The sequence below is a fragment of the Etheostoma spectabile genome, chromosome 11 (assembly GCF_008692095.1).
Source record: "Etheostoma spectabile isolate EspeVRDwgs_2016 chromosome 11, UIUC_Espe_1.0, whole genome shotgun sequence".
NCBI classification, from domain to species: domain Eukaryota; kingdom Metazoa; phylum Chordata; class Actinopteri; order Perciformes; family Percidae; genus Etheostoma; species Etheostoma spectabile.
Window position 1 is genome coordinate 11,635,101 of NC_045743.1, and position 26,189 is coordinate 11,661,289.

Sequence of the window (26,189 nt, forward strand, 5' to 3'; positions counted from 1 at the left end):
CGGGGCAAAAAAGCTGGGTTTTGGCAGAATTAATTTTTCTTTGTGTTAATGCTGTTTTAGAACCTTAAGGATCTTTTGTCAGAAACAAAACAACCCAAAAAAAAAGAAATTCATCCTTTTGCCAATAATTTTTCAAGTCTATTTAAAAAAAATACTTTTTTTCCAATAAAAAAATACAATTCTCATTTTATTTTTTTTTTTTTACTCCATTTTTTTCAGAATACCCAAAACGTTTGAAGATATTTAATAGAAAACCAAAATGGGAAAACCCAAGGGTTTTTTAATTTAAAAAATTGGACCATATTTCTTTTAAACTAGGCTGAACCCGTGCGAGCTGTTTTGGTCTATACACAAAAAGGGCTCTAAATTTTAAATTAAATTCAAAATTTTTTAAAAATGAAAATGGTCCTCTGAAAAAACCTTGGTGCCCTAAAAAAATACAATATTTTAAATAACGTGTTTTCTCTTTGTATTCCAGAAAAACCTTTTGTTGGTTTCAGCACACTTTTTTGAACTTTTGGCCTGAAAAAAGTAAAGGCAAAAAAAAAAATTTCATGGTTTCCGACAGTAAATCGGGGTTTTCATGAAAGACAAAGCTACCTTTTCAAAATGGGCCAAATTACAAGCCTCGGGTTTGGGAAAAAAAAACAGCTGGGGGAATTTGAATAGACATTTCAGCCCACATTAAGACTCAAATTTCTTGGGAAAAAAGACTTTTATAGCGCTGGCCGTCCTTGAAACTCTGCAGCTTTTAAAAATTTTTCAAGGGGAAAAGTAATTCCCCCCCGGGTTTTCCAGACCCAGGCTTTTCTAAAAATTTTTTTTATTGATTTTGAAAGCAGCCTATTCTTTTTAAAAAAGACACACCTCGGAAACAACCCCTTTGGTTTTAAACCAAAGTCAACCTAAATCATCCCTTTTTAGGGGTCAATGAGAGCTTTTAATGAAAGACCTCCGAAGCATGGAAGGAAATAGGCCGAAAAAATCAAACTCTTTAAAATTTTTTGCAAAGTCATTTTCTTTTGGGTCAAGAGCCCGGGATCTTCTATCTGCCCCCAATTTTTTTTTACTTTATCAAATCCAAAAACTATTTAAGAAACCCATTGTGAATTAAAATTTTGTATTTTTTTTTTTTTTGCTTTAAATTTAGCGGGGTGTGTCCTTGCCCTTGTAATCCTCCCTGCTGGCTTTTACAGGAATGTCAAAGGGTAAAACAATAACGAGCTTTGGGTAATACATAACGTTAAACCATTGCACTGAGGAGTGCAAACAAAGGAGCACTTAAAGCAGTCCGGGCTGTTCATTTACTGTATGAAGCCAAAGGCCATGCTTTGTGAATCTTATCTGGAACAGTAGCAATAAGGCATCGGTGGTGGCAGCAATGCCTCTGAGCCCTGGCACACTCACTTCAGTCTTTGCTACCCAGTAAAGTAATTCCAATATATTTTTGGATACATGTGCACGCTGAGTAATTATTTGGCATCTAAAGTAATTAAGATGACTGAAGCTCTTTTATTAATCCTAAAATATCTGCAGCACTGAGGCTATGATTGATAAACCGTAGATGTCCGTTTTGTTTTATGTGTGCAGACTTCAAGCCAGATAGAAGACGACTGTCTTTTCACATTGAGAGACACTAAATCACTGTAGCTTAATGATAAAAATGACCCGAGCTCCATTGTTGCACCTAGGATTGAACTCCACCCACACTCTTTCAGTTCTGTGTTTCATCCAGCAAACCGTTTGCTGCAGCTTTACAATATGAATATCAATACAGACTGAAATTTTTCCAAAAATGAGTTTTAGTGCTTTTTAAAGTAATATACATCTTTAGTCATTGGTCTTTTTACCAATGTTCATTTCTGTCTCATTACAGAGCGCTGGGAGCCGCTATTAAGCAGCCCATCCATCACCACCCAGGAATAGGGTCTAAAAGGTTAAGGGGAACTGATTTTCTGGAAATGGAAAAAAAACTTGTGATAAATGGCATGAGCTTACTGGAATTCACCTTTTGAATTAATTACTACTATTTATCATCTCGAAAATACCGTCTTTTGGGCCCTGGTTGGATGCTTTTTCTTCTAGACTGGACGCATTGAGGACCACTCAGGTCTGGGAAAATATCAAGGCAATACGTTAGCGTCTTTCTATGTTACAGGTCTGGCCATATAGCCACACAGCATTTGAAGGGAAGAGCTATTCTAACATTGGGAAGGGGAGAAGCTGGAAATCTATTACACAATCTATAGCAGTGGGATAATGTAACAGCTTTGTATCTTAACAAGCCTTATATGCTTAAGTGCTTCACTGGCTGGAGATCAACACTATTGTGGCTATGAGATTGTGGATGAATGGCGTGCTGATGTATTCTCACACGGACAATGTGCACGTGAATGCTGCTTAAAAGCATTTAGACAAATGCAGATTCCCTCCTTTTGTCTGCTGATTCTTGTGGAGTGTGCCGAGCATGCTGGCTGCGGCAGCACCAAGCACCCAGCTGCATGATCTATCACAGAATACTCCTTGATTTAAGGAAATTAAAACAGGCTGCTCTTGGCTTGCTAATTGCATTGATAACAAGTTCAAGCAGTTAGTTAGCGGGAATTTTGGAGGATTTTGACCTCTGAGAGAAAACAAAAACGACATTTAAGCCGTTAGAGGCTGCCCAAAGTTGTTTTGATGCAGAGTTGCAGAAGTTTACATCTACCCCTTCTCATAGTTGCTCACTACCACCTTTCCTAATTGATTGATTTAAAACCAATGGTATGTTGATCAATGAAATCAGCGTTTGGGGTTTCATAGCAGTTTATAAAATTGACAGTAGCATCATCTAAGTGTTAGAGGTGAGTTCCTGCCATAGTGATGAAAAGTCTTACGAAGACACAAACATTTATGTGTGATGTGCATCTTGTAAACAAGCTCTTAGAGTGAAGTCGTGAAACTTAAGCACGCCTTTGCAGTGCTTTCACCAATGTCAATTCTCGTATGGCAAAAAAAAGCAACGTTAAGTGTGCTTACGGTTTGTTTTTCCCGATGTTATAATATTACAACACCTGCGTGATTGTGACAGACAAGTACAACAAGCAAATGGCGTACATACAGAAATCAACTTTACATACATACAGCATTTCAACATTGCTAACGGTTAGGAAATAGTTCATGGAGCTTAGAAACCTTTTGTGTGAGAGCAGCGGGTCAAGCAAGTCAACTTCTGAAAATATATTGGACAATTAAAACTGGAGGACGGAAACAGCCTTGAGACAAGTTCGGTCTTCTTCTCAATAGCTACATTTGTGTTTGTGTGATGCTTGTGAGAGCATCTCTTCGATGCTATGCTGTCTCAGGTTGCTTAGGAATTGTGCTCCTGCCCTGTCAATCATACAAAATGGTGCATTAGGCAGGGCCTTGCCTGAGCTTTTCCACCATCCCCGGTGGAGTCTCTCTATGACAATGTCTGGCCGTTGAGGCACTCCCGCCGCAAGCACTGTGCCGGCTTCCACCAGTCTCCGTTGTGGCAGCGACAGATGGTGCAGTCGTCCACCTTTACTTCAATTCCGGCTGGGATGATCGTTGTTCCAGCAAAGCAATTTGGACCTGCCGCATGGGAAGGGAGAGAAAAGACAGGAAAGAAGGAATGAGAACGACAAGAAATGGATGTGGCTCTCCTGAGGGCTTCTCTTTTCGGAGGGACGGCGAGTGATGCAGAGAGCTGCAGGGAGTTAGAGGAGTCAGAGCAGACGTACAGATCTTTTCACAGGCATGCACCGATGGGCTTGTTTTTGCAACACTAAAGCGCTTTTGTTAGTCTCCCCTTCTCCCTCGACATGGAGCGCTTTGCATCCTAATGCGCTGCGAGCAGAGAAGCCTGCCAGGCGCTGGCTTGGCAGTACAGAGAGGCTGGAGTACAGAGAGAGAGACAGAGAGAAAGCTGCTTTGAGAGGCAGTAGGGAGGATGGTGTTAATCACTTCAGTCTGTATGAAAAAGACCACAGAACTCCAAAAGACCACAGAACGCCTTCGCAATTCCTTACAAACTAATTTAAACAATAAAGAACTCGGATTAATTTTGACGTCTGATTTGTCCTCAAAACACTGTGGGATTTACCTGTGGGAACTCTTTTTTGTTGAAAATATTTCTTTAAATCTAAAAAGTGTTTGTGCACCACTGGAACGCCTCATACCCATGTATTTGATAATCTCAGAGAGAGAAACAGCCTTGGTACATTTTAGGATCTGTACTCAAGGAAGCTGAAACGTTGTTACCTGGGAATGCAGTATGACATAATTATATCTACATTGTTTCTCCCTGCCTCGGTGGGGGTGCAGAGGGGTGTATACTTGCTCTACTTCTTGAGACAGCAGAACCAGAAGGTGCCAGGAATTATTCCTGGTTTTAATCATTTAGATGAATCAATCAGCAGCTCAATTAGTGTGACGGTGACTTTGGTTTGCTCTCAGTATTTAGCTCTGTAAAAACCTGCTTGATTCAAGACTGTACGAGTAGTCATAAAAAACTCATATGTCTCGTAACTCTTGACGACACAGTAGCTTTCACGGCTTACTTTTATGGACAACTTACTGTTACAGGCCAGATACATGCAAATCTGCACAATTACTCAATTTGGGAACAGCATAGGCCTTTTTGACGTGTCACAGTAGGAAAGGCACAGGTGTGATTATTAAAATAAATGATGACTGTATTTCATTTAGCTGCTTTGATTTCAGGGTCCTGGTATTGTGCATGCTGGCTTACTGTCACACTGTCATGTCGTACTGGGACAGAGCCAAAATAGTAACACCTGTGCCTTTCATATTAGTCAGAATATCCACTGTGACAAAGGCTTATTAGTTTTTTTGTGTGATAATGTTTAGGTAGCTCAAAGCACACAATTATGGTTGGGTACAGATCATCATCAAGTTACACTGACTCAAAACATGAGACGGGTCACGCTGACTTAATATGTAAGTAAGATCATGATTTTTACCAAAGTGTTTTAATAGCCTAAAGACAGTGGAGGAAACATTCAAATTCATTATCAAGGTAAAAGAATGCAAGTATTATCTGCAAAATGTACGTCAATTAAATTAAAATTAAAAGTACTCACACTGCAGTAAATTGATCCCTCTGTGTTTTACTAATTTATATATGATGTTTTTGGATTAAACTGTTGCATAAAATGTCTGCTGCATTTTACTGCTGTAGATATTTATGTTTGTGCTAATTGTTACTCCTTTATATAGAATTGGGTAATTTTAATCTACAGCAATCGTCTGTTTGTAGCATGTGAACACTTGAGCTCAGCAAAATAGCATTTTTAAGTTAGGGACAATGCTTTTTCCAGCTCATACAACGTTTTCTTTTATAGTTTATTGAGTTTAAGAAGCATGAGAATTTCCGTAACCCATAAAATGGTATCACCACCTCGTATCACCATTCTTTGCCTCAGCATACATGGCTCCCATGCTCTATTCGGACCTAATAAAAACCCTTTGATCTGAGCTTAGACAAGACATTGAGAATGCTTGCCAAGTCTTAACTCTCATTGATTTGCCTCTGGACAGCAGGCACAGGTTACAGGACAAATTCAGTAGAGGTTGACGAGGGAAGAGAGGGTGACTGGTGCTGGCTGCCAAGTTTGATTGTTTATAGCCAGTTGGAGCCACAAGGACACAGTTTCAATGTGGACTACCTGTCACCGTTCGAAGGACACACTGTCACCTGTCCAAACTTGATTGATACATTGCCAATAAAATGTAGTGAAGTCAAATGTTTGTCCTGTGTCAAAACTGTCTCAGCATATCATACTTTCCCTGACTGCAGCTTAAGGACTGAATGCATTTTAGGGTTCACCACCATCTATTTGGCTCAAATACGATTATAGCCCTTGCCTAGAGGTAAGAAATGCTTCCATACAAACTCACCTGCCAAAAACCCCTAATTCACAAAAAACTGCAGCTTGTCCGAATAATATCTGTCAGTCTGAATATGTTCCCTAATTATAGCCAGCTCCATGGCACTGCTGCTGTATGATATGTCTGTTAAAAACCCACAATGACTCTTCAGACAGATAAGTAGATCTATGGTTTAATCCTATCATGGTGAGGAAACGCTGGCCATTTTCACACTACTCATTTTCTTAATAAGAATTATATAATTACATTCATCCCTTGATACATTTACAGTATATAATTCATGATAACGATTACTGATAAATCAGTCAGACTCAATGAACGTGGTTCTCTGAGATAAGCACTCCCACTGGCTGACGGTTCCATTGTGCTGCCTTCTGCTCACTGTTGCTGGTTTCAGGGTGTAACACCAAGAAGTGGATGAGCTAAAAAGCAACATCCTAATAATAGGAAGCTTTGAAAAAAACTCAACCAGAAGCATCGATATGCTGGTCAAAAATCCATCTGCACGCCAAGGTTGTCACCACAGTTGGAAAGGTTTTAGATGTTGAAATGTAGTTAGGACCTGCCTTATATTAAATTATGGTCTTTAATCTTGTTTAAAAATGTTCACTAATGAACCACATTTTGCCTTTTTTAAGTATCAAGACATATTTTAATTTGCCAAATCACCAAATTAATAATTAATGGGTGCTAATTAATGGTGTGCGACGCCTCAATAACATTTTATCCCTCAGCAATTGGCCAGCCCTTGACAATTCTGATTGGTTTTATGATTTAAACAAAAGCTGTAACTATCTCAGAATGAGTGGGTTTCAGCCATTCACCTGTACTGGAACTTCTTCAAAATTCAACAGGGTGGACCTTCAGGAGCCCGAGCACATGTGCCAAACAATAAGTCAAAAAGTAAAGTAAAAAAACAAACAGTTTTTGTAAAATTGGATATTACATAAATATAATACAATTATACATATTTTTAATTTATATTACTCTGGTTATGTAATAAAGACAACTTTAATCTATAAGTTAAACCATTTATTATCATATTTCTAAGAGCCTATGAGGAAGTTATTCATGGGGATTGAAATGTTGCTGCATAACAGGGATGACCCAATTTGTTTTTAGTGCTAATTAGCAAATGTTAGCATGCTAACATGCTAAACCAAGAAAATAAACATGGTTCACATCATACCTGCTTGACATCAACATGTTACCATCATCATTTGAACCTATTAGGAAGGGCAGGCTAATGTTAGCATTTAGCTTAATGCATGGCTAAGTCTTGATAAATGGGAAAAAACTTACACTAAAAAACTAAACCTGTAGCAAACTGTTAAGTGATTTTAGTTGGCACGGCGTCAAGCAGGAGCCACCACAATCACTAAACTATAAACTGATGCGTCTTATAATCGTTCCTTTGTGAGAAAACACGTTGACATTTTGAAAGGGTTGTACTCATTTCACACCCAAACACTTGCAGCAGGTAAAGTATAAGACAAATGTGGGATTGTCTTCCAGTGATTGCATGTCTAACTGTAGCACATAAGTGGATGTCTTCTTTCCACAGCCACCTGTCCCTTGGCCAAAAATGAGAGCTAAACAGCATTCTTCATTGTCCTCTCCCCACAGCCCTTAGCTCCCATAGAGATTTAACTGGCTGCCAGAGCCTGACCAGGCACCCTTGGGGAGTCTAGAAACGGCAGGCCTACCCTGAAATGCCAAGGGTGTCACTGTGTCCTGTCAGCCTGGATTAGCTCTCTCCTAGCAGCTTTTGCAGCCTTGTTAGTGTGTGTGTGTGTGTGTGTGTGTGTGTGTGTGTGTGTGTTGAAATAAAAGAAAGCAAGCAAGAGGGATAAAGAGGAAATGAGAGAAAGCGTGAATAGAAAATGTGGGTAGTTGTGGTGAAATAGCCATTTAGTATCTGCCTCAAGCGAAATTGTTCTCTTAACATGTATATGTCAACCGCTGCTTTAAAGAAAAAATAATTCTTATTATTTCTTTTGGCTTATAGCAAGAATACTCATGAACAAATTCTATATTCTTGGCGTGACACTTCACATAATGAGAAGGCGGAATGCAATAATCATGTGGGTACATCTAGTTTATCTGTTTTTTACTGAGTTCAGACAAACTTTCTTTGTTGGCTCTTTCATTTCTCAAAAGATCTGAAGCTTACATTTGAGCTGTGGAAAATTACAAAACAAAACTATTAGAGCTTACATAGCTTATAGAGCTTTTCAGCCTGGATCACATTGCAGACGAACAGTTGTACTCTAGTCATTAAGCTGCATCTGTCCCTCAGGATTGGTGCTGGCAGAGGATAGTCTCCCACCTTGCCTTGTAAATAGCCAATAAACCATTGGAATCCTATGATTCTAATTTAGGGATTGGCTGCATGTGACAAGGGCGTCAGGGCGCTGGGAGATAAAAGGCTCTCAGAGGACCCATTAGTCCCTCCTACCATGCCTTTAATCAACGGGCTAATGTTTACTCTGCTTAGTGTGTCATTTATAATTAAAACCAGTACTGCTCATTAGTGTCCAACAGGCCCAAGGTAATAATTTTAATTCATAAAACATCAATTACATCCTCATCCTCTAAAGGCACGGCCATCAAATGGCGATACCACAGATACACTTTCCGCCATTGGTTTAATGAAAATGTAATGACTTCTGACGAGTGTGTGTTGAATTCCAAAGGAGATGTGTGTTTACCGTTTTTACAGATGGGGCAGCATTGCTCCGGCTCGTACACAGGGTTGACACACTCTGGGACTGCGCAGTCGGACACCACACAGTGCACCTCATTATTTGGTTCGCAACGGCACCATTCACAGGGTGACGGCTGTGGGCAGAGGGGGCAAGAGAAATCTGGATTAGATGAATCAGTACGTTTCACCTCTATCCATGTGTGTGTGTGTGTGTGTGTGTGTGTGTGCTTACATGATTACTACTAGTCAACATGCTCCTGTGCTCTTATTTCCCAATTAAAAATGTTATTGTTATGCACTTCATACTGTCTTCATAAACAAAGAAAAAAGGTAATACATTATTCACAAGGCCAATTTTATTAGGCTTCTTGCATCTTAAGAGAGACCATAGCGGACTTAAAAAAATCCTTAGAAATAACTAATAAGGGAGTATCTAAAGTAGTGTTCATGATGTTTAGTATTTTGCTGCATTCTGCAGCGACTTGCCTCGGGAAACAGTTCAGAGGCTTATCTGACCACCTCTGCAACATGTAAATCAGAGCTATGCAGCTCTCTGAGCTGCTGCCTCTGACTTGACTCTACCTTTACAAAGTCTCTTGACCGGAAAATGAACTGTAATGCAATTACATGGAGTGGAAAAATACAAAACTGTTTCCAAATCACAAAAGGTCAACTGTTCATCATATTAGATTTTCTGTCTGCTCTTCATAGAAAAACAGTCTTTTTAGGGCATCTCTGCTCTGGGTCTGCTCTACCCGCTCTCCGTACTACGCTTAGAGGTTACAAATGTGTCATATGTGTTAATCCTTTGTGCTGTTCACATTTGATAAAATCTAGACTTTGTTCGTTAAGTAGGTGCAGAGCAGCCATTGAAATTCAGCAATTGTTGGTTCAGATGAGGCTAACTGGGCTATCCATTTCAGTCCACAATTTTCCAAAATTGCTGCCGTCAATATTTTAATGCGTATCAATTTATATACAAAACTTTGCTAATGCTTTGTGAGCAAATGTTGAGTCTTGAATGACATTGAGGTGACTGTGGTTTACTGTTGGGTATATAACATTGGTATGTACTGTAGACATTTTTAAAGGAATAGTTTGACATTTTGGGAAATGCTTATTTACTTTCTTGCTGACGGTTAAATGAGGAGATTATTACCATGTTCAAGTCTGTATGGTAAATACAGTTAGCTTAGCATAAAGACTGGGCGGAAACAGCTAGCTTGGCTCTGTCAAAAGATCTACCAGCATTTATAAAGCTTTCTTATTACTGTAAACAGTAGAGGCTCCAGGAAGTTATTAGTACCAACAGAGAAATAGCCTGGCACATAGCCCACCATAAAATAGCAAAATGCGTTTTTTTACAGTTTGGTTTTTGTTCGGATTAAACAAACAAGATATAATGTGTGCATAAGTGAGCTTTGACGGTACTGGTAGGCAGATTTTGTTACCTTGGGACACAGCCAGGCGAACTGTTTCTCCCTTGTTTCCAGTTTTTGATAAGCTAAGCTAACCAGTTACATATTTACTGCACAGTCAAGAGAATCTTTTTCCCAAAATGTTATTATTTGTATTATTCCTTTAAATGCTGGATGTTGTGCTTTGAAATTTTTGGGGCTTTTTTGGGGTAGAGAGATGGGGGTGACACACAGCAAAGGGCCGCAGGTCGGGTTTGAACCTGGGCGGCTGCAGGACTCAGCCCACATGGGGCGCACGCTCTTACTGGGTAAGCTAGAGGCCGCCCAGAAATTAATGTTTTATGCCATCAACTATTGCAAACTTCATTAGTTCTAGACAGTTTGCTATATTTCCATCTACTATGATTGAATTGTAGCAAAAAAAAACAACAGTTCTGCGGTTCTAGTTAAGTGAAAGGGCTGTGGTAATACTGGATGCTTTAATATGACTTTTAACAGCCAATTTTGCCAGGATGCATTAAGTGGCACATAGTGGGAAGTGGCCAGACTTGTATTTTTATTGGAATTTATGGCAGTCTGGATGCACTGCAGCTACAAATTGAATATGAGCAACATTAAAAGATGAAAAGGGGGGAAGGGGGGCAGGAGAAAGGAATACAAATGCATAACCCATTCTCTGATTGCAGCCATTCTTCCTTAAGTTAAATCTATAGGTAGAATGAGGTCTCCAAGGATCAGAGTAGAGATAATTCAGACATGAACCTAAGACTGTTTCACGTCCTATCAGTTATCTTACCTTTCTTGTGGTAGAAAATGTATACAACTTTCTCAAGTGTTACATTCTTCCATACACTTCCATAAATCCATGCATACCCTTCTCATCTCCGTGCGTGTTGTAACTCTGTCTGGCGCACCCTGCGCTTGCCTAGCTCAGCACAGATCCCGGAAGTAACCAGCTCCATCTAGCCTACTGCTCCCAATATTGACAAAATACCGCCAACATTTTCCTTATTTACATGTTGTGATTTGTATAGTTACAGCGTGTACAAATAACAAGGTCAGAAACCCATGCATCTTCTAACCGTATACATACTGGGAACTATTCTCAGAAGGCGAAGCACTGCTACTTCGGCGGAGTGATTATTACTCCAATTCTGAGCAAACTCTCTGCTCTTCACCAAGGGGCTTCTCATGTGCTGCGAGCAAATCACTCCGCCCAAGTAGCAAAAGTAGCTGTGCTTCGGCTTCTGAGAATAGTTCCCAGTATATACAGTATATGGTTAGAAGATGGCTGTGTCTCATGTGACCTTGTTATTTGTACACGCTGTGACTATACAAATCACAACATGTAAATAAGAAAATGTTGCTGGATCTGTGCTGAGCTAGGCTAGTGGTGGGGGCATCAGACAGAGTTACGACATGCACAAAGATGAGAAGGGTATGGATGGATTTATGTAACTCCGGGGGGCACGGTGAATAAGCTAAAGTCTCAATAAGTTGGTGTGTTCATTTAGAAGATTCAAACTTAATGACGTTAGATTTAATCTGCTCATTCATTGTGCCTGTTGCATATTTTAGAGCTGCCTCACCTTAAGGTAAAACACACCTTTCCTTTCCTAGTGTAGCTGCACTGAAATAGTAAAAGCTTTTAAGAAATAGATGGAACCTGAACATCTATAACTCCTCTCATTAGAAATTCCTGTTAGAAATTCTTCTCATATTTTACCAACACAAGTAGTTGACACCAGTGCCCTAATGTAAATAAACCACAGCAAGAATATTTATCTTTTGGAGAGTTAAACATCCATACAGTTATCTTCCCCTCTGTCAGTTTGAGCGCTCATACAGAAATGTACCAATTACAAGGCAAGATGTGTCATACATATGGAAGACATATTTTCCCAACCTGACAGACTTAATCTGCGGGGCTGGCAAGGTGGGATTCAGGGTCAGCAGTCAAGATATAGGTCTGTCTGACACATCCAAGCTTGTTTCAAGATGTCATCGTTGAATTTCAGGTTTCGGATTCTACGTGTTTCTCCAGCAGGAATATCTGGCTTCACCCTGGCACCAGTAATTGAATATATAAAGCTCACTCAGCGTTGTTGTTGTCCATTAGCTCTCTGGGTTGAGTGAAGATGAGGTACCTTAACCTAGGGCAACATATAAAATCAATTACACCTTACTTTAAAGGGATAGTTGTTTTTTTTTGAAGTAGGGTTGTCAGAGGTACTTATCAATAGTCAGTGTATTACTTACATTAGATGACAGTTAGCACGTTGGCAGTTTGGAGAAACCGGCAGCGGACACTGAAGCTAAGCAATGCACTGCTGTGGACAGGGTCAGCAGCAAAATGTATTTTAGCCAACTTAAAAGGCCCACCTAAAAAAATCCATTTCAGTTTAAGCGTATGCTGTATTTAGAATATTTTCACAGCTTAACCCTTCAGCACCTTTCCTCCAGTTTCCACAGATATTTCCCCTCTTTCTGCAAATTATATTTCTTTATACTTTGGTTCATAAAGGTATCCTCTTGTCTTCACAGTAAATGACATTTCATGCTCACTGTCATGATCACTCTTTTTTATTTTTTGTTTAATCCATTAACTGGAGTGAGTCTGACCCAAACAGCAACTAGCAACATAATACAGTGCACATGAAAACGTTGAGAAAATGTAGTGCCAAAGGAAAGGGCAGTCTGATGGCAAGGTAAAGCAGTATAAATATAGTAAATATAGCATACACTGACTGTTATACATTTTTTCAGGGGGCTAAACTAAAGTATGTTTTGCTGCTGTCCCCGTCCACAGCAGCTTCTATGTCTGTACTTGTCTGCTTCTCCAAACTGGCAGTATGCTAACCATCATCTACTGTAAGTTATACACTGACTATCAATAAGTATCTCATACAACCCTTCTTCAAAAAGCCAGATTATTTCTTTAAATTGACACTGCCAGCAGCAGAAACCCTGGATCAGTCAAGATTATGTTAGGTAATAATGAATCTGTCTCGTCAGGAAATTGAAGCAACAGCAGTCTGCAATCATGAGCTTCATACTGTCTGTTTATCCCAGTCTTTAAATGGAGGTTCACGCCTACTAAGTGTGTTTACATGCACACTAGCACTTCTTTTATGTTTTTGTAGAATCTGGGTTATATGGTTATGCATGTAAACACCATATCCTGGTTTCAGAAACTTGGATTTTTTTTAAAAAAGGCCAATACGCTAGCTGGAGTACTGCGATTAAAAACTGAGATACTGTGGCATGTAAACACCCTATTCATCTTACAGTCTGCATGTACAAAAACATGTCCTCAGCTTTATTTATTAGTCGATGAAACTCAGACCTTTGATTGACGTGCTTAACCAAACGTTAGTTTATTACCATCCCATATGGAGAATGCAAGAAGATGGGGTGCTGTAGGAACTATGTGGGGTTTAATGGTCACATCTGACCTATGTCTGAAACTCTAATGCAGAGGGTACACTGTTTAGTCACTCTCATTCTTTTATATTGCTGATAAGATGGATAAACTGAAACCAGAATGCAGCAGCAAGTAACAAAAATGGGCTCATTGTTAAATACTGAAAGACTTCAATCGAGACAGAAATGAGAAGGGCTAGATGTGGAAGAGTCTGATCTGCATTGACACAGAAATCCAGAAACCTGTATATTGTTGAACTAGATATATGAATAACTCATGTTACATATCCTGAATATGATCAATGCCAGGATAAGACTGCTACTACTGTATCCATAGAAACATGACCTTTATACAAAAGCAGCTACGAACAGGGTCAAAACAACAACATGCATCTAATAGTTATTACTACTTTTGGTAATAAAAGCAACAGGCTAACGCATAACATTCCTCTCCTCAACAGAGCCTTTACTTAGCAGTGGATGGTGGATTACATTTTAGTTTCAAGTATCTAATTTTAAGTAAAAGCACACCACAATCCTTAATTTACTGTAGGAGCAGGATAGTTAGTTAAGTGGATGGTAAGCATCCAACTTACACCAATTTCTATTCTATTTGATCGTCTGCCAAACATTCTGCAAGGAAATAACTCTAAAACATAACAATGGGAACAATTAGACACAGTTTTAGAGTCTCCATCTGGCACAGATACAGTTTCCCTTTCCCCCCCCCCATAATCATGTTACTATCTTTAGAGGATAGAGAAGAAGACAATTAAACATCATATAGTCCTTAAAGTACACATTAGTGATGCATGACTAAATCTGCTATACCTTTCATTTATTTTCTAAGCAAAGGCATTGTCTTAAATAGTGGCTGCTGGTAAATTGTAGAGATACATTGGAATTAAACTCAACACAAGAATTAACATATATTATTTATGTGGTTTGAGGCGATGCAATCAATATACTGTGGTAATGAATGTGAGCCAGAAACAACAAGACTAAGATTTAGCTTTATTGTTGATGGCTCACTTTCATTTTTATTGTTGTCGGACTGACAGCTGGCTTCTTGACGTTCTCATCCAAAAGTGTGTCATGATCTCACAGGTACATCCATGTTGTATTACAGTTGGTAACATGCCTTGTATATATATATATATATTTATTTATTTATACATTCTGTATATATATATATATATATATATATATATATATATATATATATATATATATACACAGTATGTACTGTATATATACTGTATATATCATCATATGCATGTCTCACCAAAATGCAACCTAGGGTCTTTTTGTGAATGTACCCGAGTCAAACTTTCAAAAGCATAATTAGGATGGAAGCACCCTTTAAGATTGACCGTATTATTGTTTCTCGGTCAAATGGCCTTTTGAATGGGAGTGCTAGGGGCACTGCTATGGGATACTTCAAGCAAAGGTTCATGTTGTGTCGAGCCTTCTTAGTGTTTTAAAAATGTTGATTTTGATGCTAGTGGGCTAGTAGTGCCCCTAGCTCTCCCATTCAAAAGGACATTTGAAAACAAAAATACGGTCAATCTTAAAAGGGGCGCTTCCGTCCTAATTATGCTTTTAAACTACATTTTTACATGGGTACATTCACAGATAGACCCTAGGTTGCATTTTGGCAAGAGTTACACTTTAACCCACCTACAAAACAAAAATTAAACAAATATATTAATTCCTGATTGGGACAGACAACACTGAAACACTGCGATATTTGTATTCCTTGATGATCTCTATTAAGGACATAAATAGGATATAAGGTGTGATGTGTATGAGAACCTTTGGCCAAATGTATAGAAGTGTATCCATAGTGATTATATTGTGTTGTATTGCATTGCTGCAATCACTTTTTTTTCATTTTGTGCACGTTGGAATTTCTCCATTTTAAGAACACATCGCAGATTCCTTCAATGTATTCAGTATTGCGCCTGGTGCTTTTAGTGCATTCTTTTGTGTGAGGTCTACCGTGAAGAGGATCAGTCATGCCTTAGCCCAAACTCACAAAGGTAAACGGGGTGCCAGCACCAAAGTTGTTGATGTGTTGCCAAATGTTTTACTGAAGAAAAATCTTCTGTTGTCCCTGTATTATTGGCTGGGTATTTGAGTGAATCGGCTGTCATGCTTTTCATTCCCACTCTTAGACAAATGGAGACAGGGCAGGGAAGCAATGAATAGTCAAATAACCTTCAGCGGGGCAAATAGTACTCTAAAATACTTTGAGGCTGGACAACAGGGTCACAGGATTCTTACCCATGCGGTTAATTGGAGTGATGGGAATATGTTGACAGTCAATTTGCATGCTGCTGTTGTCCAAGTTAAAACAATATTTCACTGGTGGTCAGGGAATACAGAGAGAGAGAGAGAGAGAGAGATGAGGACTGGTGGATGAGTGGAGTTGAATGCTAGAAACACACTTGATACTTGAACAGGGGTACTTTAAAGGTGCCCTGCAACATACATTTCATTACTTTGTGGTAATGTCAGAAGTTGTACCATGGACTATGTAACATTTTTTGTGAAAAAAAGGCCTTGGTTACCTTGTTTCAAGACATTCTAGCATGGTACAGAAAGCTGCAAGAAGACTCGATTTGTGCCAGTTCTCTTTAATATTCAACAAGCTAAGCTGCTTGACTCTGATTGGCTAACAGCTGGCTAATAAGAGCCTGGCTATCAGTATTCTTTATCCAGCGCAACTGGGCGAGCTCATGAATAATAATGAGCTCAGGCAACATGACATCATACTGACTTGCTATTGTAATTCATTTCTCTGCTTATTTATTTTCAGTGGCTAGAGCTGACAGAGGAGGTAGCAGTTCATTTTCACATTCACAACATAACACTAACAAATATGGACCTACAATATTTAAAAAGAAAATGCAAGTAATATTGGTTTTGTGTGGCAGGACAGCTTTAAGTACAAGGAAGTTCAAACCAGAAAAACTTGTTTGATAATTCTTTGTGGCCTAATTGTTTTCACTTAATATGTTTTTCTAATTAGGGCCCTTGTTGCCTCTGGCAAATTGGATAGGAAAACCCATTTGAACAATCATTTTTAAAGCTTTTATGGCTGTTTTGTCTTATAGATGTCAGTGCTGAAAAGCATACTCGCTAATTACTGTGGTGTGTGATGTGTAGGCACCTCCGGGTGTGTTCATGCTGTTTTAAATTCACTGTTGTAATTGTCCGCACATGTCCGGGACATTTCTAAAATTACAGTACATCGAGTTCTGCAAATACTTTTTTATGTATTGAGAAAACAAATAAAAGTCATGAAAAACAGAAACAGTAATATTAGTGCAGTTATACTTGCCTCTAAATGAGAAATTATTTGAGTGCGATGGCTGAAATCTACTGTGTGTACCACTGTCACTGAAAATGTTGGAGCCCTCTCCCCCCCTTTTCAACTCTGCATCCCTTCCCTAGGGGGATCGCAGGATGCACGGACGGGATTGTTTACATTTGAGTTCACATCCCAGCCCTAGCCTGATGATCTGGGATCTGAACTCACCCTATATCTCCTGGTTCTTGATTGCAGCTGCGCTGGGGCCAGAGAGATTCCATCAGCCATGCTGGGCGGACTGGTCCCTTCCTCATCTGATGGGGAACCCTGTAGGTGAAATACCTACTTGTTTGAGTGGCATACTCTCTCACAGGGCAACAAAACAAAGACTAGAAAATATACCCACTGGCAGTAAATCTAGACCTATATAAATCTACATTGTATTATTTACTATGTTGGTAAAAGTAGATACTTAAGTGGCTAGTTGTTACTCGAATATTTACTTTAAACTTATCTGTCAGGTTGCTGATGCATGAGTTGTACCAGCATTGGATTTAACAAATGACGATCAACAATGCTTTGTGTTGAATGAATGCCCAATACCACTTGCATGTCAACGACTACATACTCTACTTATGTGGGACTTAACGGCTGACCTATTGCATGATGGAAAAGTGTTAGTTAATGCCAAACTATGTATAGCCACATTCATTCTTCATGCAAACCTAAACATCTGAGCATCCCAGACGTTCTAAACTGACCTCATCTCTCTTGTTATCATTCTGAGATGCTGTATCTTTGCATTTCTTCTCTGTCATCTGCTACTGAATATAAATGCAAACGTCTGTGCAATGTAGCACGAGCACTGCAAAGGAAATGCCAATGAGGCCCACAGCAAAGGTTAACCTGTCGGCGTCTCTAAACAGGGGTCTGTATACAGGGGCCTTTGATTTCATTGAACACTGCAGGGTTCCAAAGCTTTCATGTGCTCACGGAAGAGACCCAACCTGCACACAGGATGAGGACAAAGACATTGGAGTTATTTGTGTGGTCTCAGATAGGGGAGGTGGATCCTCACAGATTTCCTCTCTTTCTTTATTTCTATTATGCTATTTTTTACAGAAATTATAAATATGAACAAATTCATGTTTTTTTTGTATCCTCCAAGTACAAATTAATGTCCTTCCCTGGACCCACCAGTCAAGGTTAGCATGCAGGTGAGCTGCACTATTGATGAACTTGATCTCACATTAAACTGCCAGGCTTATGCTCTCACAGCGGTCCTTAAAAACCTGTGGGCTTGCATCCCAACGCAGGACTGAGCTTGATTCTGTCTGACGTGCACACACACCAATCAGTACAGATTAAGAACATAGCCGTAGGTTTAACATGAGCTGATCTCACAGACCCCTTATTAACAGCAACACTATGTCACTGTCATGCTGATGTGCCAAAGCATAATGCAGGGCCAACAATGGTTTTCATTTTCAAAATTGATTATTATTTTTTGATTAAAAAGCTAATCATTTTATGTAAAGTATGTAAACAATTTGTTAACTTCCCATCCGTTTTCCCTCTTCACATTGCTTTATTTGTCCAATTAAAAATTCTAAGCCCAAAGGCAGTTAATAATAATAATCATGATAAGAGCAAACTTTTCTTATTTAATTGCATTTCTAAATTGTTATTAATTCAATTGGATGTTGATTAACTAGTTCAAATAAAAGTTTCAGCACAAGCATTATGGCCCCAATGGCATAAAACTCCAGGTTAACAATGGAAAACCAAAATGAAATCACTTATTCAGCTGCTCATTCAACTGAATGCAGAGCCAGGTACATGAAAATGAAAAGCAACTAGAATGGTGTTCCGTTAATAACTAATGGACAACTCCAAGCCAATGTTTTTTTTGTTCCCTTTTGGTTTTCGGTTTTGTCATATTTTTCAAAACGTCGCATTTCCACAGATTAAGCGTAGCAGTAATTCATTAGGATGTTTTTCTACATGTTTTTGGCTTAACTCAATGTGCAGCCCCCCTGCCTACTGCAATTTGTTTCAGAGACATGGACCCAGCAGAGGTTTCTTTGCTTTGCCTTGAAGTCATTTTGTAAACTGAAACAAACATCCAAAGATTAAACAACATTCTGCTGAAGCCTTGCATGGCCGTTAAACTGCAATGAAGTTTACAATAAAAATAGTTAAACTGTGTTTGTCTACTTGCAGCACATGGTGTCCATATGCAACTATTCTGCACAAGTGATTTAAGCCCAGCTTCATCTTCCCCTGATACCAGAAGTAGTCAGCCTTTACATGTTTGTTATTTAACCATAATTATTATATTTCCCTAACTTCAAACTTGCACAACAATTTAAACAATTTATTTTACATTATACCATGATCTAGGTAAACATTTGATTCTGATTGGCTGCAGGGTGTCCATTAAAATGTAATATATACTAACTAGTTCCTGTAAAACTTTAGTTTGTGTCTGTTTACCATCTGTTCACTGCCCACCACTCTAAATGAATAAGTTGAATTAAATAAAAGAAATGAAAAACATCTGTGGATATTTATTTTCCAACACGATGGGATGGCAACTGTTACACACAACCTGCAACTTCCTCTGCACCTCTAAACGGTACTTTGTCTCGCTGCGATCATCTCAACCCATTCGCTATAAATTCAACTCATTACTTCAGGCTGTGGCTGAAAGGACATGTTTCTCCCCAGACATGTTGATTTGGGGACAATGACATGGCTGGACAGCTAGCTTGTCATACTGTCTAATGATATCTACTGTTTGTCAACTATACGCAAAGTTATTGACTTTGAATCTTGCTAGAATATTGTTAACTTTCCAGCTCATAGCTGGGATTCTGTAAGCTGACTGGAAATATTTCCGGTTGCCAGGTCATATCTATGATTTGTCTTATTTACTTGAGCAGTGAACAACATTTCCGTTGCATAAGAACCTTAACAAGCAACTAACCATGGTATAAGCGGGTTAATGCCCTCCAAGGCGTCCATTATCAGGTAGTTAATGGTCTCCAGGTGAGGCAACCCGACTGACAATGGACACCTCGTCAGGCATGAACTCCAACTCGATAATGGGTAAAATGTATTGTGAAAGGGGTTGTTTCAGGTGCACAGAAAATTATCATAGAGAATGATCACAGATCGACAGGTCCCTTCAGGTCTACAAAGTATTTTAGCATCTTCATCTTATGGTTTTGCTTTTACAGCCTGCAACTTTCATGTTTTGGTTTAATGACAATGCTCTCATCAACCTCATCTCAAGCGGCATCAGACGTTTGTGTCAAAAAAGCTCTGTTACAGCGAGTGTATTGTACCTATGCAACACCAGATAGCAGAAAGACAAAGTCCTAGGCATTTCCCCAGGGGTTGATAGAGACCAAAAACTAAAAGAGACAGGTGGGGCTCATGTGGCTAGACACATGAATGCTAACATTGCTCTGTGTCTGTCTGATGTGTAACTGTTTGTTAACACATTCACCGTAACAACTTCACAAGGTGAAAATACATGGGGGACATGTTAAAGGAAAAAACCTAAATAAATAAACATAACGAATGCATTTGCTTTAACACAGGCACGCTATATCGTACAATTAAGCAATTGTTATCTAATCATGATCTGTTGCATGTATGAAAATGCTTAGCAGAGAATCTGAGTCTGATTTTGTATCAGGATGGCAAGAGGAAAAGACTTTGAAAGACGGTTTATTGTTGGGGCACGCATGGCAAAAGCTTCAATCTCAAAGACTGCTCAACTGGCTAGTGTTTCAACAGGAGCAGTGACTAAAGTCACATCTGCATTTAGCGCTATGGGGAAGACATCAATAATAGGGTCGGTCATTGTGGTTGACATCGCACATTTGAAGACTGTGAGGCTTGTGCAATATGTAAGGAAAAACGTGACTGAGAAAGTCAATGCAAAACGTGATCAGACTGTGTTAGCAAAAATAGTCCTTCAACAATTACTCAGAGAGGGTTATTATAGTAGGGTTGCAGTGCATAATTAAAAAGATTAAAAAGATGAATGCACATTTGAGAATTTAGTAGTGCAAAAATCATAGGCATTGGTCTACAGAGATGTGGAAAAAAGTGATATGGTCAGATGAGATGTCCTTTACCATACTGGGTAACGGGGGCGAGTGCATGTGTGGTGTACACCAAGAGAACGTACAGGCCTGAATGCGTGACACCTACAGTGATGACATTTTGCTGGAATGGTTTGAATCCACTTGTCCTCTTGGAAAGAAAGGGTCACTGTAAATCAATACAAGGTTGCTCTAAGTGATCACCTTTATAACATTTCTATCCTGATAGGAATGCTCTCTTCTAGGATGACAATGCCCCCATTCATAAGGCACTGGGAGTCACTGAATGGTTTGATAAGTATGAAAATGATGTGAATCATATGCTGTGGCCTTAGCAGTCACCAGATCACAACCCAATTGAACACCTATGGGAGATTTGGGACCAACGTGTTAGACAACGCTCTCCACCACCATCAAATTTAGTACTAAATATTCTTAATCCAAATCAGATCCAAAAATTAAAAATTAATTTGTTTTCCATTGGCGCAATGGACATACTAATCCTAACTGGTTACTGATATATTTTGCACAGACAGGAACAAATGCCTTGATTAACAATAGAGCTCTATCTTTGTTTAGGACGTATTACTTACAGCCCCAATCACTTGAGGAATTGGATTGATAGGGTTTCCTCATGGGCAGCAACAATTTAAACACAGACCTTAGTTGTCATGCTAATAGTGTTATATCTAATCAGGCAGTACTGTCACGCTCTGTAACAACCGCTGAGACACTGGTCTGGTGGGTAGGAACAGTGCTCCCATTGCAGGAGACACAGGGAAAATGAATCATGAAAGCAATGACTCTGTGTCTGCAAATCGCAAATCAAAGCATTAAAATTATCTTATAGCATCTGTCAGTTTAGTAATGCTGGGTAAATGTTTAGTTGATGGTACAGGGAGGGGATGACATCACTCTGGGAGGCAGCCATCTTTATGCCCTTGTCCAATAAACACATTTTTTATGACACTTTTACAGTCTGCTAAAAAGCGATATACTAACTGGAAGTCTGCCTAACCCAAACCCTAACAACCAGCCCACCACCACAGGTGAATTTGAGCTTTATTTCACAATTGAGTCATAGTGAAGGCTGCTACAAAAATGACACCATCATGACATTAGATTTTGTTTCATGTTTGCTGTATGTCACTCAACGCAAATATGCAAGTCTAGTTAGGGGTTACAACAACTCAGACAGACATGTAAGATGGTTGTTTAAGTGGCATCCAGACTTTGACTGTGACTGACAACCTGGCAGGATTGAAACCAACTCGTGAGCAACAGATGGACACTTTAGAGATTAAAAAATGTAAGTATTATCTGTTTTGTAATTATACTGGTTGACACAATGCCATTAATTAGGATTGTAGAATCATATTGGAAATGTTGATTGTAAATGTTATTAAGGCTGAATCTCATTTCTCTATCTTACCCCTACCCCTTACCCCTTCCCCTAGGTTTTGCGCGTTCACGCGAGAGTAAGTGCCCCCCCAATACTCATTTTGACCTAGGGGTAGACAAGAGGGTTGATTAAGGGGTATATGGCCCTTTGAACCGAGTGAGGATGTGAGCTTACTTGAAACCGAGGGTATGTTTGGCAACAAACAACAATGGATGCCAGCTTGACCAGTGAGACCCATAAATGTAAGTATTTTCGGTTTAAATAATTGATTTAAAAATTACCACAGTCTTGTTTTATGGTCTATACAGTCCTGCAAATATATACTTGCAACCATGTTCTCAATTGAAACTTTAAAAAAATTCCTAGCTTGCTAAGCTAACGCTAATCGCTAACTGCTAACGTTACGTTACATTGATGATTTGCACAACAGTCCAGCATTTCTCTGCCTTCGAATGGACTTCATGCATGTCTACAGTTTTAACCATTAGCAGAGAAGTTTGTTTGATGTCAGTGCACAACACTACTTGCTTTGGAGACATTGATATGTGCTTTACATATACCGTTCGGTATCACACAGGGACACAGGAGGACACACAGCAGCTTTCGGGCTGAAAACGAGCAGAATGATTTCTTAAATCATGTGTTCTTGTTGTACCCATTCATTATTGCATTGGTATTGTATTATTGCAATCATTTGTAATTAATTCCTGTTCATGCACCTGTGTATTGTTGTTGGTTATGATATGGGACACTGATGAAAGAAATGTGTGTGGGGGGGGGGGGTACTGGCCAACAGGCATCAGACTGGTTTGGAATATCAGAATAGCTGTAGTTTATTTCTTTGTTTTTGGTCTTGCGTGTCTTTGTTTAGTTTTACACATTTGAGTGCATTTTTATGTGTGTGACATGTAAGTTATGGTTCTAATAGTTGATAATGGTTCGGTAACATAATATATTTTATTTAATGATTTTGCCTGTTATATTTAATTTATTGGGCAATAAAGACAGATTTCTCTTAAAAATGTTTTTCTGAACATCAATGACATTCTAAATGGTGATAACTAAAACAGATATACAACACACCCTGTGTGTATGCACATGTATTGCAAACAGACCTAAGTACTACACAAATAAGAACATCTGCACCACCACCACCAAAGTGAACATAAAATATAAACTACTATAAAATATACTATAAAATATACATGTGGAAATATATAAATGCTTATGACACCGTTATTAAAACCCACGCAATTAACACAGACACACTTGCGGACGGCATCTTGGACGTTTGTGATCAACAATACTTTATGGTGATGTAACCAAGTTGTGTCCCATTTCATTGGGGTATAATTTCACCCTTAGCCCTTACCACTTTGGTTTCAAGGGCCAAGGGCTAAGGGGTAGGGGTAAGATGGAGAAATGGGATTCAGCCTAAGTGCTAGCATTTTGCCATGACTTAGGTTTGTGTAAGATGAGCATCTGAACCAACTGTTTCCATATTAACGTGTAAGAAATTTAATGAGGTTGTTGTAACTCAACTCAAATCTTACCTTGAATTCTTCCAGTATTTTATACGTTTTCCCCCGGTATTCGCAAAAGTTTTTAACCTCCTTGCACTCGGGGCAGCATCCATTGTGCTCCACTTTGGAGCACTTGGGGTGCAGTTTGGGGCACTCGGGCTGATCGCACACAGGCCCGTCCTCCGTGCACACGCACGGACAGTTCGAGTGTCCCGGGTAGAAGCGCTCCCCGAGTCTGTAGACGAAGCCACTGTCATCCACGCATCCTTTCCCCCGGTAGTCATCGAAGACGATGTTTTCACTGGCGGTCCGTTCCGCCTCGTCCGCGGTGTAATCCTCGGGGTTACCCACCGAGGCCGGAGACACGGCGCCCAGGGCCAGCAGGAGGACGAAGGCGGACGAGAGGAGAGGGCCCATCCTTCGCCGCGGCATCGATATCCACATTCAACAAGATTGTGTGGCTGTCATCCCTAGGCTCCCGGTATCCTCTCTGGATCCGTCCTGTGCTTCATTATAACCATCATCATCACTCGAGGAAATGGGCTGCAGTGGAAAAAATAAGAGATGATATGATGGATGATGATTCCACTGCTTGTTGTCTTAAATGTCCTCATAAACCAGTAAACCTCACATCCTAAATCCTTTCATTTTTTGCTTAGGCTTGTGTATATTTTGCACCGCTAAAAACAGTTGTCATTATAGGGACCATTCAAGTTAGTTACTCTACTATTCTATCTCCCGAGACAAATAGGACTCTCCAATGCAGCTCACTCAACAGACTAATGCCATCATTCCTGAAAGAAAAACAACAACCCTTTGTTGACATGAGAAGCGTGCATGTGCGCTCCTGGGGTGGTATAGTGGTGGCGATGGGGTGTTCATGTTTAAATTATTCTTTTCGTGCAAAATCAGCAATGGGTCATCCAACAACAGAGGAAACGGTTAAACCATCCACTATCTGAAGTAAGTGCACTGGGCTCCTCACAGTGTTGTTCTCCACATTCAATAAAAAAAAAAACACAATTTCAAACTCTAAGAGAAACCAGAGACAACAGGTAGCTATTGGTCTGTTCCATTTGACGCCAATGATTGTACAAATTACTACTCCGATTTTAGATTTACAGTTACCCGTTCTTACTAAATCATCCATGTAACATGCAATTCTCCCGAAACATAAATGCGCAATGATTTAACCCAAAATGCATCACTCCTTCGGAAGGGGAAAACCACAGCAGAATCCATTCCGTTCAGCAATACATAGCTGGAAATAAATATTTCCCCTCGGCTTGGAATCGTGGGGTTTGTGAGTGCTGCGTGTCTTTACAGATCAATCGAAAATGCCAGTGACAAAAGGGATGTATATTACACGATAGGGCAGACTCACCGCGTTGAAATAGCTTGATATCCACTTAGTGTGAAGCCAGAGAGCCCAACACATAGAGGGCTAGAGCAGATTAAAGATAGTCGCCTAGCCTATGGGGAACTTGACTTTATCCACAGGGTAAATTCACCAGACTCCACAAAACACTATAATCCTCCCTCCCGGTCGTGATGATGGGTTTAAAAGCATCTAAACACCAGCGTTTTGGAGATATGGTTCCCTCTTTCCAGTGGAAAGAAAACGATATCCACGTAAAAGTAGGTCTGCTTCATGATTATCCTCGTCGGACTCACCTTTTTTGAGACACCAAGTTTACGTCCAGAGGCATGCGGATCGGACAAAAAGACAGAGACCAAGAAAAACACGTAGAAAAAAAATCCTCTGTAGCGTTCCTTGGAAATCAATTCAATATTTCCCAACGACGCAAGTGAATGTTAGGAAGCTGCAGTCGGTCTTGTTGCATGTGTGTATACATCCAGCGGTTGCATGAAAAATAAAAATCCAGATGGGTAGAAGTTAGAGTATGAAAAATTCAACCAAACGGGATTGAAGCCAGTCATTGTTTGATTTTCGGTTTTCGGCAGAGGTCGCATTCATCGTCAGACGGCGAGACTGAGGGAGCGCTCCGACTTTCAGCACCTTGGAGAGCGATGGTCTCCTGTGTCCTGCACCGAGCAGAGCAGAGCAGAGCAGAGCGCCCCCCGTCCCCCTCCGCCACCCACAGACACAAAAACGCTCACACCCCACATTCCGAGGACAACTTCGACTGCATTCCTCAAACGGATCATGCAAGAGTCAAAGGCTAAAATCAAGTCAAACGACAAATAAAGTGGTCAGTAGTCGGACAGGTTCCTAAAGGAGCAGCTGCATATAGTTCTGTCAAATGTGCATTTTTGTGCCCGTAAACGGGTGCGCCTGTATTTACGTTTGTGTTATTGCGCACCTGTGCATGTGTGTCTGCGTACGTGCGCCTGTGCATGCTAAAGTG

The 26,189-nt window shown here is 39.8% G+C and overlaps 1 protein-coding gene across 3 annotated transcripts; it reads right to left on the reverse strand.

Annotated features, from left to right (window-relative positions):
• Window positions 1–1,096: 1,096 nt before the first annotated feature.
• vwc2l (von Willebrand factor C domain containing 2 like) lies at window positions 1,097–26,189 on the reverse strand. Of its 3 annotated transcripts, none has more exons than XM_032529106.1 (5): window positions 25,495–26,189; window positions 23,851–24,363; window positions 17,006–17,104; window positions 8,625–8,754; window positions 1,097–3,594 (listed from the first exon to the last, which is right to left on the reverse strand). In XM_032529106.1, the coding sequence occupies exons 2-5, from the start codon at window positions 24,262–24,264 to the stop codon at window positions 3,443–3,445; spliced, it is 795 nt and encodes a 264-aa protein (XP_032384997.1). In that variant the 5' UTR covers window positions 24,265–24,363; window positions 25,495–26,189; the 3' UTR covers window positions 1,097–3,442. The 3 variants fall into 3 exon arrangements, with proteins under 3 accessions (XP_032384997.1, XP_032384996.1, XP_032384998.1); XM_032529105.1 differs by having other exon boundaries at window positions 25,205–26,189; XM_032529107.1 differs by lacking the exon at window positions 17,006–17,104 and having other exon boundaries at window positions 25,205–26,162.